The sequence below is a fragment of the Prosopis cineraria genome, unplaced genomic scaffold (assembly GCF_029017545.1).
Source record: "Prosopis cineraria cultivar Desert tree isolate PC_DT_omini unplaced genomic scaffold, ASM2901754v1 PC8, whole genome shotgun sequence".
Classification (NCBI taxonomy): domain Eukaryota; kingdom Viridiplantae; phylum Streptophyta; class Magnoliopsida; order Fabales; family Fabaceae; genus Prosopis; species Prosopis cineraria.
In genome coordinates, this window is record NW_026555339.1 from 22750918 (window position 1) to 22766787 (window position 15870).

At 27.1% G+C, this 15870-nt stretch overlaps 1 protein-coding gene across 1 annotated transcript; it reads left to right on the plus strand.

Annotated features, from left to right (window-relative positions):
• The first annotated feature begins 3194 nt into the window (after positions 1-3194).
• LOC129317474 (alpha-galactosidase-like) lies at positions 3195-7015 on the plus strand. Its single transcript, XM_054961795.1, has 6 exons — positions 3195-3323; positions 4067-4303; positions 4700-4874; positions 6161-6219; positions 6295-6458; positions 6886-7015. The coding sequence occupies exons 1-6, from the start codon at positions 3195-3197 to the stop codon at positions 7013-7015; spliced, it is 894 nt and encodes a 297-aa protein (XP_054817770.1).
• Positions 7016-15870: the final 8855 nt, after the last annotated feature.

Genomic DNA, 15870 nt, shown 5'->3' on the forward strand with positions numbered 1-15870 from the left:
ACTAAAACTAAATTAATAAGTAAGCACTATAGACTATAACAAAATATAAAGTAAAAAAATAATTAAAATTAATAGCATAAAATAAATATTTTAAGATAGTTGTTGCTATTAATAATTACATATATTAATTAATAATTATTATCAAACAAAATACAACATAATCCAAAAATAATTATTAAATAAATATTTAATATTTTTCAGTTAATATTTAATATATGATTTTTTAGTAAATGAGATAGAGAGGTGGCGTTTGTAGATCAAATAAATGCCACCTCTTTCTTAAAAAATAAAAAACAATTATGTATAATATTTATAAATAATAATAAATAAAATTAATAATTAATTAATACAAAAGAGAGGTGATATTTCAAAAGCCAACAAATGCCACCTCTCTCCTTAAATATAAAAAAAATTATAATTAATTTTTAATATTATTTAATAATAGATATAAGTATATTATAAAAATATTAAAAGTAAAAATAATTTTCAAAAATTTTAAGGAGAGTTGTGGCATTTTTTCTTCTTAGAAACACCACCTCTCTTGTTAAAAATAAAAATATTTATTTAATTAATATTTAGGTATATAACTTTTTTAATACTTGAGAGAGAGAGGTGGGTTTTGTTTTTCAACAAATGCCACCTCTCTCATTAAAGATAATAAAATATTATATATCTATTGAATATAAATAAAAAATTATAACTTAATAAAAGTAATTTATTATAATTTAATAAAATGATTAATATCTAAATTTATATTAATTAAGAATATATGTAGATAATAATGATAAAGATTAATATTTTATATACTAATAATTATTAAACAAATTATTATATATATATGCTTACAAATAATAACTTAGAAATACAAATATTTATTTAATTAATATTTAATATATTAATTATTTCATAATTAATTAAAGAGGTGGCATTTTAAGAGTGAACAAATGCCACCTCTCTAAATAAAACATAAAAAGATTATGTATATTAACTATTAATAATTAATTATAAAAAATTATAATTTAATAGAAAATAGAGGTGGTGTTTCCTCCACTAAGAGACGTCACTATTCTAACATTGAAAAGAATATATATCTTATTTGAATAAGGAAAAAAATTTAAAACTAACATAAATTATATGTTAAAATTGATTATATATAATTTATAAATTACTTAAGATGAAGAACTAATACATATCAATTAATAAATTTTAATTTTTAAGATAGGTAGTATTTCAAGTTTGTAGAAACACCACCTCTTTAATTTAGTTATTAACTTTCTTAATAAATTAGAGAGGTGATGTTTTTAAATAATAGAAATGCTACCTATATGGTTTAAATTATTAGAAAATTGTACATATGATTATTTATACTTATTATATATTTATAATAAAATAATTATATAATATTACACAACAAAATAATTATTTATAATAAAATAGAGAGGTGAGGTTGGTGTTTTAAATACTGAAATGCCACATAGTCATTGATCAATATAAATCTGTGGCATTTCATTTTAAAGATGCCATTTCTATGAATTTACTATAATTATAAAATAAAAAAATTTATAAGTTATGGCATTTGATAAAATAAATGCCATATTCCTTCTTTAAATTTGATATTAGTAGCATTTTATTTTTTATTATTATGAATATATGTTATTAAATATTATTTTTGTAGTAGTGAAAAACTGTGTATTATAAAATAGTATTTAACTTTTAATAACAAAACCATGCAAAAGCTTACGGGAAAAACAAAACAAAACCGATTGCAAAAGTTCCTCACACATTGGAGAAGCTACCACGTGTCCCTTCTTTGTATTGATAATTTCCCACCTTCAGTTCAGAATATGATTCCCTCGTAGTATGTGCTGGTGCATGTAATGTGGCATTTTGACAAATATTTTAAACTAAGAAGTCAATAAAACTAATGGATGATTGTATTTTATGTTGAATGAATATTCATGCATAAATTTATTGACATTTCTATAATAAGAATATAAAAAATGGGTAGATTCATTTTCAATAAATACAATTTGGATTGCATTTGAATATTCTTTAATATTACATATTAACTACTCCCTCTGTTAAAAATATAAGGCATTTTTTAAAGAGTTGGATGTTAAAAAATGTAAGATATTTTAGCTTTTTGAGGTGTAATTATTGTCTTTTTCTTTTCAAAAGTGCCCTTATTGATAATAATTTTATATTTATTGTGAGGTGTTTAATAGAGGTAAATATAAAAAAATAGGATTAATTAGAAAGTAGGTAACTACTTTATTGAAAAGTGAGATTCGGTTAAAAATGCCTTACATTTTTACATAATTAGAAGGGAGTATGTATTATCCATAATATAATCTAATAACTAACTACAATTTTACACAATGAATCTACATTGAATCTATCTCTTTGTGAGTTTTTCCAACTTGCGAATTTGATAACATGTTCAACACACCTTTCTCTTTTTCTCTTCAAAATAAGCCCTCAAATTATGAAAGAGATTATGTTCCATAAATAAAAATATAAATAAGTGTATAAAGATGTCTCCATGGTTTCACAGATGCCAACGACACACAAGTAATGAAAATCTTCAGCAGCACAACCATGCATTTTCTCTATTCTCTTTGCTGTTGCTTCTTTCTCTTCATTACGAGGTATGACTCTTTATATAAATATTTATAGTACGTTTGGATTAAAGGAATACACAAAAAATTGTGAATTTGTATTTGAACAAAATAAAAATTGTGGAAATTCATTTCTTCTTATAATTTTATGTAATTTCAAATTCTATCTACATATTAATTATTTGAAATTTAAGTTACTTCAAACATTTCATTTTTCTCATATTTTGATTATTGGTACTTCTATAACTTTCACCTATCTTTTCTCATTTATCATTCTTGTCTCTTATTAATTAAAAAATAGAGATAAACTAGTCACTCTTAATTTTTTGTTTTTGTTTCGAATATTAACTCATCTCTCTTCTTCATTCAAAATTTTTTAAACTATCCAAACAAAAAATTTTAAATACATGAATTTTAAATTTGAAATTTGAAATACAAGCTGTTAAACAAAATCTAAATCCACCAATCCAAACATTATCTTAATTTTTATATACATATGCACACATACAGTTCTATATGTCTAGAATTAAATCTCAAAAAATTGTTTTCAGTGTCTCATCTCAAAGTCCAACTACCATGGAAAATGCTATCTACCCACCAAGAGGCTGGAATTCCTATGACGCATTCAGCTGGACAATTGTTGAACAAGAATTTTTAAAGAACGCTAAAGAACTTTCCTCACGTCTTCTTGATTATGGATATGAGGTATGATAAATTATTATTACGGTTACTAAATATTATATTAATTATCAATTTAATTCTTGAACTTAATTTCTTTATACACATATCATCGAATCTCAAATGGTCTTCTTTCAATCCCTGAACTTTTCTCATATACACACAATTTCCTTTGAGTGAGTTACTCTGAGTCAAAAATTAAGAATTGAATTATGTTTACATTATGCTTGACTCAAATCTCTATGATTCTTTATGATTATTTTTATATATTATCTTAGCTTAAAATCAATTATATATACTCTTTTCGTCCTTATATATAGGGTTTTTTTAACTAAATTTTCCATAGTAATAAAAGTTTATTATTTATTTGAAAATTTATAAAATCTTAACAATTTTTCAGTTTTGCTCCTAATAAACGTCACAACTACTATTATGGTGGTGGGTAAAATACACAATTAATATCTCTTCCTGTTTTTAAAACAAGAGCAACATTGTCCAATTACTCAAAATTATTATGATACCTTTCATATTTTGGAATATAACAAGTTTTATATATAAGGACAAAAGAAGTATATATTTATAGTCTCTCCACGCTCATAGAAAAGATAGTTATCCTAATTCTCAATTTTTATAGTGAAATATGTTATTCATTGGACAAATTTTTTGTCTTTCATGTTGGGATTTTCGCACGTTAAATTTTCTGTCATTTTTTTTATTATCATTTTCTCTAACCTATCTGTGCTTTCCACTTGTTTTACCGTCTTTTTTAGATTGCTACCGTTGATGCTTATTGGCATAAGGCTATTGATGGTGTTAGTCACGTTGATGAATGGGGAAGAGTCATCCCTGACCCAGGCAAGTGGCCTTCTTCAGCCAATGGAGTAGGGTTTCGAGACGTTGCAGATCAAGTTCATAGATTGGGTCTCAAGTTTGGGATTCATGTTCATGGAGGGATCAGCGCAGTTGCAGTTTCTGCTCCAAACTCACCAATCTTAGACATATCAACGGTACATATATACACACATATTACTTCACTTTTTTACAAGTTCAAATGAACTTTTTTTTTTCTTTTGCATTTGAACTTCTTGGATTCCTTTATGTTTCTGTTTATAGAGCAACTGGTCCCCATATTTTTATCATTGATTATTAGCTCTCTTGATTAAAATGTAAGACATTTTTAGTATTCAAAAATAGATCAAAATGCATTGTTGTCATTCCGTGTAAGCCCCACAATTATTCCATGTCAATAGGTAACAAAGAAGATGAGGGGTCTTTGATGGAAAGATAATTTTTCTCCTGCAAAAAATTATTTAGGGGGATATTGCCTAATTTAACCACATAATATATGTTACTGGCCATGGTTGACATGAGTTTTCACTCTGAATTTCTATTAATTTTGTTAGGGGAAAGCTTATAACGAAGGTGGTCGAGAGTGGCATGCAAAAGACATTATTGTTAGTAAAGATCATTTTTGTCCCTATGCTCCAAGTTCCTTCTTTATCAACACATCATCGGGAGCTGGAAAAGCCTTCCTTAGATCTCTCTTTGACTTGTTTTCCTCATGGGGTGTTGATTTTGGTACTTACTCATCTCCCTCTGCCATATAATATTACTTCTTTGGTTCTATATATTTATAGGATAAAAAGAGTATTTATTTTGGTCCTATTTATAAGACATCTCCATAATTTATCTATATTTACTCTTTTGCTCCTATTAAATGCAAGAAAGGTTATTCAATGCTGGAATATTTTATTTTTAAAGTGTGTGTGTATATATTTAATAGAGGTAAATTTGGATGCTTACTGAATTTTTATACAAAGTTGATAAAGTTTAAGGTTGTCTTTGATTTTAATGAAACATACTATAAGTGACTTATATATAGAATCAGAAGGAGTATATCATTATAAAAAGACACAATATTATTGATTTTGCTTGCTTCATCTCTATCTAATTCTACTTGATATAAAACAGTAGGTTAATTATACGTTGTTATTATGATACGTTTTAATTAATCCTTGCTGCCTTTTATTTATATACATATATGTGTATCTCACGGGGAAGATGTTAAACACATTGATGTTTTGATTCATTTTGATTTGAAACATTTACATGGGATTATATAACATAGACAATTATATGCAATATTTTTTTTGAAATATTTCCTCCATTTCTATATTTATAATTAATTAACCTACATTCTAAAAGCTTTTCAAGTTCTTATTTATAAATATTTTACAAAATCTATGAAGCAGTTCATAATTCATTTCAATAGTACCATTGGTGTGACTATTGTAGAGTAACTACATGGTAGATACAAGAACTGAGAGAGGTGAGTAACATTTCGTTATAATTTATCGCATTTAATTAAGGTCTTTTTTGTTGAAAAGATGTGGCAATTTTGAGAATATCAACTAATCTTAATTTTCTTGGTTGTATGAATTGGTTAAAAATGTGACTTATAAATTCCAACACATATGGAATGTGTGCGTACACACAAACCATGCTATTGCATAGAAAACTTCTGCAAAGTAAGCAAGTAAAGCTGAGAAATTATTGAATGGATATTTAATGTTATGTCATTTGTGATTTATTCAATAAAATTATATCAACGCAATTAAATAAAATATTATGTGTTATTATTTTTAATGATTTTTTTATAATAAAATATCTATTTAATTTCTTGCATGTTTTTTTTTTCGACTATCATTAATGTCAAAATCAATTTATATTTAATACTATATGAATGTTATATTTTTATGTAATGGACATCGGATGACGTGGTATACTAGATCTATCCAAGAATTTATCAGTAAAGCTAACGTATATATTTGATTAATATATAATATGGATTGTTCTTTCTGCAGTGAAACTTGATTGCGTGTTTGCTGAAAACTACAATCTAGAGACTCTCATTAGTGCATTAGTATCAAGATTATTAACAAATAAAGCTGTGTAAACTAATTATATATTAACCATAATAATATTGTGAATCCTCCAGATTTTGAAAGAGATTGATAATCCCATCATCCTTTCTGTGTCTCCTGGATACAAAGCATCATTAGAAATGGGTTTAGAAGTCAAAGGACTTGTTAACATGTTTCGAGTAACTGCCAATACTTGGGATCAATGGTCAAATGTGAAAGATCATTTTGATGTTGCCAGGTCAGATATATATTCAATTATTATATATTAACAATGTTTACTCATAGAAAAAAAGTGCTAAAATGTAACTTTAATCCATAACTTTATATAAAGTCTCAATTTCATAAAATATCTTTTAGTTGTCCTTTAATTTTTAAACCATTAGTTTTAAATGATTTTTTTTGTGACAATTATTATTATTTTAAGAAATTAAATTTAATATGTCAACATTTAATAATATTTTATTAATATTTAAAAGTTTAATGTGAGAATTTTTTGTGAATAAAACTAACAATACGAAGATTAAAGGATTGAATAAAATTAAAGAAATAAACAGGCATTTTAGCTAAAAAATTATAAAAAAAATATATGTATGTACATATTATTATTAATTAGTTCGTAAAGTAATTCATGCAACTTTAATTGTAATAATTGTTTTTCTTCTTAGGGATTTTGCGTGGGCTGGGTTGATTGGAGCTGAAGGTTTAAGGGGAAATTCTTGGATCGATTTGGACATGTTACCATTGGGACGACTAACTGATCAAGGTTATTATGAGATTAACAATAATTATCTTTGATTTATCCCTAACCTAACCCCTTTGTTTGGGATAACAAAAAGAAGAGAAAATTAGATAAGTAAAGCAGAACAGAAAGATACTTTTTCTTTCAAACACAAAGTTTTTCCTTTACTTTTCCCCATCTTTGTGGGAAAAAAGCAGAAAGCAAGGGTGGAAAATGTCTTTTCCTCTAATTTTCTCCCATAGTTTTCACTTCTCTCTATTTTCTTCTCATTTCAAACAGGGGGGACAAAAAAGTAGGAAGAAAATAGGAAAAACAAAAAATTAGGAGGAGAAATTTTAAAAGTATTAATTTTTCTACTATTTTTAGGAGCTTTTTCTCCTAGTTTACCTTCAAACAATTGGGATAGAAAAGTATGCTTGATGATTGCCTACGTTATCAAAATAACTTAAACTAGTTAGTTAGACATATCCTAAATTTTATATATTCCTAAAATTTTTCTTTAGTTTTTATTTTTGTTTGAAAATAGTAGAAGCCAAGGGTGGAAAATGTCTTTTCCTCTATTTTTCTTCCATACTTTTCTCTTTTCTCTATTTTATTTTCATTTCAAATAGGGAGGACAGAAAAGTGGGAAGAAAATAGGGAGGAGAAAAAATTAGGAGGAGAAATTTCTAAAACTATTAATTTTTTTTACTATTTTTGGAATTTTTTTCTTCTGGTGTACCTTTAGAAAATTAGAATAGACAAGTATGCTTGATGATTGCCTGCATTATCGAAATAAATTAAATCATTTGGGTAGACATATTCTAAATTTTATATATTCTTAATCTATTTTTTTAAAATACTAGATGTAAGACTTCTTTCTTCTTTAATATTCTCTTCATTTTTTCCCTTCATCTTTCGTTCTTTTTTATTGATTTTTTTCTCAATTTGTTTTTATTTTAGTAACAGATGGAATGACTTTGATACATGTCAAGTTTTTATAAGATGATCCTTGATGATCAATATTTGCATGATAATGCAAAATATAGAATATTAAAAAATAACAAATTAATGTCAAATCACATATATTTTAAATTTCAGAATCTTTTTTATTCAACTAAATTTGAGAACATAATAGCTTGTTGACGATTTATGAATTATTATGTATAATTAACGAATTAACATAGTTTTTTCCGCTCGTTATAATTCTCTTTAGATGGGAAGCGAGGTCCATTCAGGAATACTAGACTTACACGCGAAGAACAAAGGACTCAGGTTTTGGTTCCCATGCTACACACACACACACACAAGTTATCGGATTGGCTGATTTATTTATGTATATTGGTCAGCTTGATGCATTAACTAATCGAATAATTTATAAATATTAATTATTTCACAGCTCACTTTGTGGACTATGGTAAGATCTCCTCTTATATATGGCGGGGACTTGAGGAATCTTGATTTAGAAACACAAACTATGCTCATAAATCCTACACTCCGAGACATACACTTTTTTAGCTCAGCAAATAAGGAGGTACGTGATGATCGCTATCTATATATCTTTTGTTTTTTGGTGTCTCTATTTTCTATTTGCACATCAATTTATTCTGAAATGTATTGAGATTATAGAAAATAAAGACTATTATGTGAAAGAATTTTAGAAAAATTCAATCATTAGTTCCTATAGTTTCATTAGGTTTTAGTTTTAGTCCTTATTTTTTTTTAAGTACTTCTTATAGTTTCAGTAAGATTGGGTGATGTTTGTTCTTCAGGTTCCTAACAATGTTAAATTACAAGAACTATATAAAGACTGAAAATACTAAAAATAAATTATAGGGATTAAAAGCAAAATTCAATAAAACTATAAAAATTAATTATTATGTTTTCCCAATAATTTTATGTAAGCACTCCCTTAGTTATTAATAAAATTATTATTATTATTATTATATTTAAATGATCCACCAGAGCGGTTATTATAAGCAGTTTGGTAGATGACCACTCACCATAGCACTTCTCTCAATAAGCACTTTGGATTATATAGGAGCGTTTTTTTCATAAACACTCAGATAAGAGCGCTCCTATAAATCAGACTTATTTTTTTGTAGTGTCGGTCTTTAATTCAACCATAATGGATGTACTAAAGGCACATGTAAAAAAAAAAAACCATAAAACGAAGAAAAGTGATCCAAGAAAAGAGAATTAATATTTGGACAATGAATAACAATCGATTGACGTGAATTTTATTGCTTTGACTTGCAATGACAGTTTGATCCTAAAATTGGTGGTGGAATTCGAGCTTGGATTGCAATAGGAAGGAGAAACGGTTTGTTTCTTAGCGAATCAAATTCAACTAATAAGAAAAAAAATTGAATTTCTTTTTATTGTTTAAATTACCAAACATAGTTCTTCTTATCCTTAAGATATATTAGTTTTTTTTTTGGCCGATCAACATAAATTAGTTTTGGATGAATGTTTTAATATAGATATTCTCCATCAATCTACTTATAAAATTATTTATTATTTCTAAACAAGGACAAATAAAAGCTGTAAGAAAACCAAATTTGAAACTTGAATAAAATTATAGGGAAAAAAAGAATAATTTTTTTCCAAATAAATAATAACATAATCAATCACAAATTTAAATTAGTGTGGATTGTAAAAGCTCTCATCATATAAGCAGATAGTTACCTAGAATACTAGCCTTTACCTATATACATATAGAGGGAACAAATTCTCTAAAATTAAGATCAATGAAATCTTGTGAAATTTTCATTTTTATTATTTTTCATAAACTATAAAATCCTTCCTCCTTAAAAAGATAAACTTCATGAAATTTATGTATCTTAAAGATCTAAGTAGTTCAAAAATCCAATTTGATCCTTTTCTTACATAACGTAACATGCCATGTATGTTTCCCACCAGTTTAAAATATAAACAGTTTTTAATAATAATTTGCATACCAATAAAATTTTTATTTCCATGAATATATATACACATATATGCTTTCATCCTTTTATTCTTAGTTTCAATTTATGATATAAGTGTGAAAAATGTCATAATTCACAGATGCAAGAATCTAAGTTAATAAATATAAGGGGTGAAAAAAGAAAATTCATTTTGCAAGTGCTAAATTACTTATATTTTGGATCAAGATTAGTTAGGAGAACATATTTATATTTTGGATCGGAGTAGCATATATAACTCAAGCATCATCAGTAATCACTTTTCCAAGTTTTATAAGCTTGCATGATTCTCAGGGAAATTTTTAATTTGTTTTTCACTCACAGGTGAGGTCTATGTTGCAATTTTTAATCTAAGTGATCAAAAAAGGACTTTCGAGGTGCCTACATCATATTTGGGAACTATTATTCCTGAGAAGAAATTCAAAGTTTGTAAAGGTCACGAGGTTTGGCAAGAAATCAATGAATTGCCGCAAGATAAAATAGGAGCCACTCTTGCACCACATGACTGTGCATTGTTTGCCCTAACTTGTAGTTAATTAATAACTTCAATTATATATCTTCTAGCTCTTAAAGGAATATAATAAAATTCATAGTTTTTATTATGGGAACATTTTCTGCGCAAAAAACAAATGTATTATTCTTGCTGCTTCAATAAGGTAATGTTGCTTTTGGATACATGAGCATCTAGATTTGGAATTGAACCAAATCCCATATTTAAATATATAAAATCTGTGAATTTGGATTTGATCTAAATTCAAACCCATGCTTTATTATAATTTTTTATAGTTTTTAATTCTCTCTAGACTCAAGTTATTTAAAATTTTAGCTACACAGACTCTTTTATTTTCTTAATATTTTTATTATTAGTATTTCTGTTACTCTTGCTTCTCTCATTGCACATCCTCAACTCTTCCTGAATAAAAATTGGAAGTAAGCTCATCATTTCAAATTTTCTGTTTCTATTTTGAATCTCAGCTTATATCTTTTCTACCTTTAAACTTTTTTATTATTATTTAAACAAAGGATTTTAAATGTAGATTTTATAATTAATTAAGATTTAAATCTAAAATTCAAATTAAATATATTAATCCAAATAATTCCAAATATTATTCGGATTATTGAATTCATTTAGAATAGCTTTATGGACACGGACGTGGGCACCACAGAAAAATGAACGCGAATTATTATTTTAATTTGTTTGTTTAAATGAGCAGAATTCATCACAACAGCGGACGCTCAGTATGCGTGTATAATAAATTAATTATTTATTTCGAATTCCGATAAAAAGTTGTGTTCTGATTTTCGGGTGAGAACGAATTAGAAATTAAAGTTGAATATCTAAATTCATATGGTTTTGAGTGAACAAAACTTCATATACGGAGAGTATTATACTACGAGAGTAGTTAAAGTTGGTTAATGTCTTTTTTTTTTTTTCAATTCTACCCTTAATTAAATGCAATGATTTTCACAATTTCAATTTCTATTTTATTGAACATGTTTGAAATTCACATGTTCTAATTCTTCCTAGAACGTGGTATATGTCACCAGTGTTGGATAGGCTGAAATTCGAGAGAGGGATAAATTAAGTGTTTTTGAAATTTTCAAAAACTTTTCCAAATTTAATAAAACAGTAACCAACTAAAAAGTAGAACAATTAAGGAATGGAGAGAGTGCTTATCTCAATTTAGCTCAACCACTCGACTTACGTTCAATCTTGAGAAAAAAAAAAATCTGAAGATTGTTCATCCAACTTGGCAAGTTTTAACTAGAAACTTGTGGCCACAATACAATTCAAGACTCAAAGTTTTGCAACACTCTCAATCCCTTACAATGATTGTCAGAACTAAAACCTTGCTCGCTCTAGCAAATGCACAGGATTGATGAGGTTATAAATATTTGGAGAATTCCTGGAGTCAAGTCCAAAGGAAGACAGTGTGATTTTTGTTGTTTCAATGACCAAAAAAAAGAAATAATGCTCAAGAGAGAGATTTGTTGAATTAATTAATTAAACTAGATGATTAAAACAATAAGCAATAAATAAATGGTGATCCAATTAGTCAAGAAGCACCAAGGGTCGGAATTCATCTACCGGATGCCCCTACCCCCATCTAAACGAGATTCCTAAGCAATTAAAGTGACAACCATTACTATTACTAATTTATCTAAAATACTTCTCAACAAATTAAGCATATTTAATCAAAGTTGAGTTAGCTTCCTCTATATCCCAAAACCTCTAACCAAACTCATTATGCTACAATTAAAGCCGCCATAAATATCTAAATTATTCCTAATCTTCTTATTTATGTCTATTTATTAGGTCTATGCTCACTCTTCTACTTTCAATACATCAAATTAAACCCACAGACAGAAAGCAAGGTGGTCGACCAAACTATCTAAAATAATAATCAAAAAAACATACATGATTGTACACTACAAGAAAAATGGGATTTAGAGAGAGACAAATCTTTCGCTAAATGTCATTTTCCCTTTCTAAATTGCAATCTTCACTAAATTCATAGCTAAAAAATAATTTGCTAAATTTAGCAAGGAATCATATTGTCCTCGCTGATTAGTGAGGGATTCAATCCCCACTAATTTTTAACAAAGGTCACATCCCTCGCTAATACTATTTAAAATTTGATAATTTTAGTAAAAGATTAGTCCCTTGCTAATCATTCGCTAAATATGCCTATACTTAAAAATGGTGTTGCCACATCACTCAACATGTGTGCATCAACTTGTAATATATTACTAACAACCTCGTGCTTTATCAACTGTCATGCACCTACCATCTTGTGCCCCATCACCCGCCATATGTGTGACAATTCATGACATGTTATCGTCCACATCGTACCATGTCATATATTCATTATGTTTATGTTAAGATCAATACTTGAACCCTTGACTTCCTATCTTTCAAGTCTTATGTCATCCTTCTTTGTCAGTTGAATTGAAAGACACCTATAATTATTATATGAGAAATTAAAATATATATATATATATATATTATTTAACTACACAAATATATTAAATAATTTATTATAATACGCACACACATACATTAAATTTTATTTTCAATTATTAATATGTTAAAAATATTTATATTTTATTTAAAGTATTCTTTATATTATATTTTTAATAAAATATTATTTTATTAATGAAAATGAACTTAAAATAAAGAAAATATTAAATATTAAATAATTTTTTTGAATATTTTGGTTAATTTTTAAATTTAATTTTTATTTTTAAATGAAAATAATTTAAAATATAATTAAATAAAATATTAAATATTAAATAATTTTGTTATGAATATTTTAATTAATTTTTTAAATTTAATTTTTATTTTTAAATGAAAGTATTTTAAAATATAATTAAAAGTCATTGATAAAGAGTCAATTTTTTGTAGTAATTAGCTAGAGATAGAATTCCTCACTAATTATCTTATTTGACAGAGGAATTGACAATCCCTTATTATTTCCCTACTTAATTATCTTATTTTAGAGAAGGCTTGACAGTCTCTCACTATTTTCCTCATTAATTATCTCATTTTAGAAAGAGATTGACAGTTAGTAATATTCTCCTCCTTTTAATCCCATAATTACTCCAACTCTCAAGTAAATAGGAAATCGGATTATAGTGTTTAACATAATACCAAGTTTCAATAGTTAGCAAAAATGAGGATCCCAAGTTTATAAAACTAAAATTATTTTCAAAGTCATACAATTAGATAAATTAGAGTTTCATAAATATGTAAAGGCATGGGGTCATTATATAAGTGAGTGCATTTATTTAAAAATTTAAAAGTAGAAAATTTTTGAAAAATTTTGAGGTGTACACTACAGCTCGTTGAACATGTGTTGCAACGTGTTCGCCTCTATGACACACGTCGCAGCTTGTGGTATCATGCACCATGACGCAATTGCATGAATTTTGATAGTAAATTTTGTTGTCAATTTGACGGCTTTAGGGACAACCTTTGACGCGTACTAAATCTCCATCTGACGTCTGATTGACACGAACTAAGTGTCTACAAGAAGCCCTTTCTGAGCTCTAACTAATGGCATTAGTTACAGACTCGAATTCTTTCTAGATCAAAAATTAGACACATTTTTCAAAACTTATACTTTTTCAACAATCTTCACAAAACCAAGTGTCTAAATCATTTACCAAAATGTCAATAGTCACTGACACCAATTTGATCACATGCAAATCACTAAGACTAACTCGTGCAATGCACCATATCACATGAAATACTCAAAGATCAAATTTTCACTACTCAACCCCTTAATCTCAAAAACATATAAGGGGGAGTTTACCACAATTTTTATCAAATACTTCATAATCATCTTATAATATGCTCTACTCTTACTTGCATTAGTATTTTTGCTCTATCACAATTAAGATATATCATCAACTCACTCCCTAGGATCCTAAATACACTTACAATTTACAATTCACAGAATGCAAGTAAGGATTAAATGAGAATTTCTAATTAGAAATTGAAATTGTCATACATATATAAATACTTAAAATAAAGAGGCCTACTACAATAGGATCATGATCCTAAACCTCTGGGTGCTTTCCTCTGTTCACACCTCTTGAGCTATTCCCTATAATATTGAAGATAGTAGGGTGAGTATAACACTCAGTAACTAAGGTCCCCTAATGCATGTTAATTAGTTTATAATGCAAATGGCATATAAATAATTCTTCAAACCAGGTAAAAACATTTAAGAATATACATCCACATTTTCAAGCATAATAACAAATTTGGAAAATAATGCTTATAACAATTGCCATATCAAGAGAGTTGGTCACACAAGTCATTGATAGGTAATCGAAAGAAATTAAGACTTAACTCATAATTATTATTATCAGGGTCATAATACAGATAACCAGGTGCCCTTACTCCACTACATGTATGATCACACCTCCCTTATATCCTCCTTATTCCTCTGACATAAAATTGTGGGCTATAACACAATGAGATAGTCTATATTCCATGACTTTCCTAGCCTAAACACTTGTGAGGAGATTACCCAATCAAGGCACACCTAACTCACTTATGGAACACGATTTTCCTTATTTCTCACATTATGGGATGCCATATACCTTAGACTAACTTCCTTATTGAACCAGTTAATAGCTAGCTAGGTTCGAGTCTCTCATTAAACCAGTGGGATAGTCCCTTATTAAATAAGTGGGACAATATAGATATAATTAACCTAGGCAAACCATTGCACAGATGGGGCCTTAGCATGTGGATCTTATCATCTACTCCTCTTCTTAGGTGAACTCCCGCCTCTTAAGATCATGCAATGCATATTCATATAATAATTCACACTTGATACAATTCATAGAACTTTACATAATCAATTTCATTAAGCTTCATCATTACACAAATCATTAGACTTCTTAAAAATATTGTCATGGAACTTCAAACCAAATAAGTCATTAAACTCCAATTTCACAATCATTGCACCTCATACTTTCAAAATCATGACCTCCTATATTTTAAACATCATTGAACCTCTCACAAATAAAGATTTATGTTACTTTTCAAATCACAAAGTCATTAAACTCCTAATAAACATAATACAAAAATTCACTGATATTATTATCAAAGAATTTCACATCACAAAGCATAAAATTCACAATCAATTTAGTGAATTTTCTAACAAATCAAGCCATACTTGCATTTCATTTTAATTTACACATTTCAATGATCAATTATAAATTCATAAACTAATGAACAAATAAAAGTATAAGATAGAATTTTCTTAGTTACCTCAAACCTTTGAGAGGTTAAAGGTTTCACCCCTCAATTACTCACTCCTAAAACTTTCAAGAAGCTTGAATGGTGTTAATGATAGTTACTCTATAAGCATTTACCATGTAAAACATCAATATCCATATTTGAGCTATTTTTCACTAACACCTCAACATTTCTTAATACTCAAGATTTACTC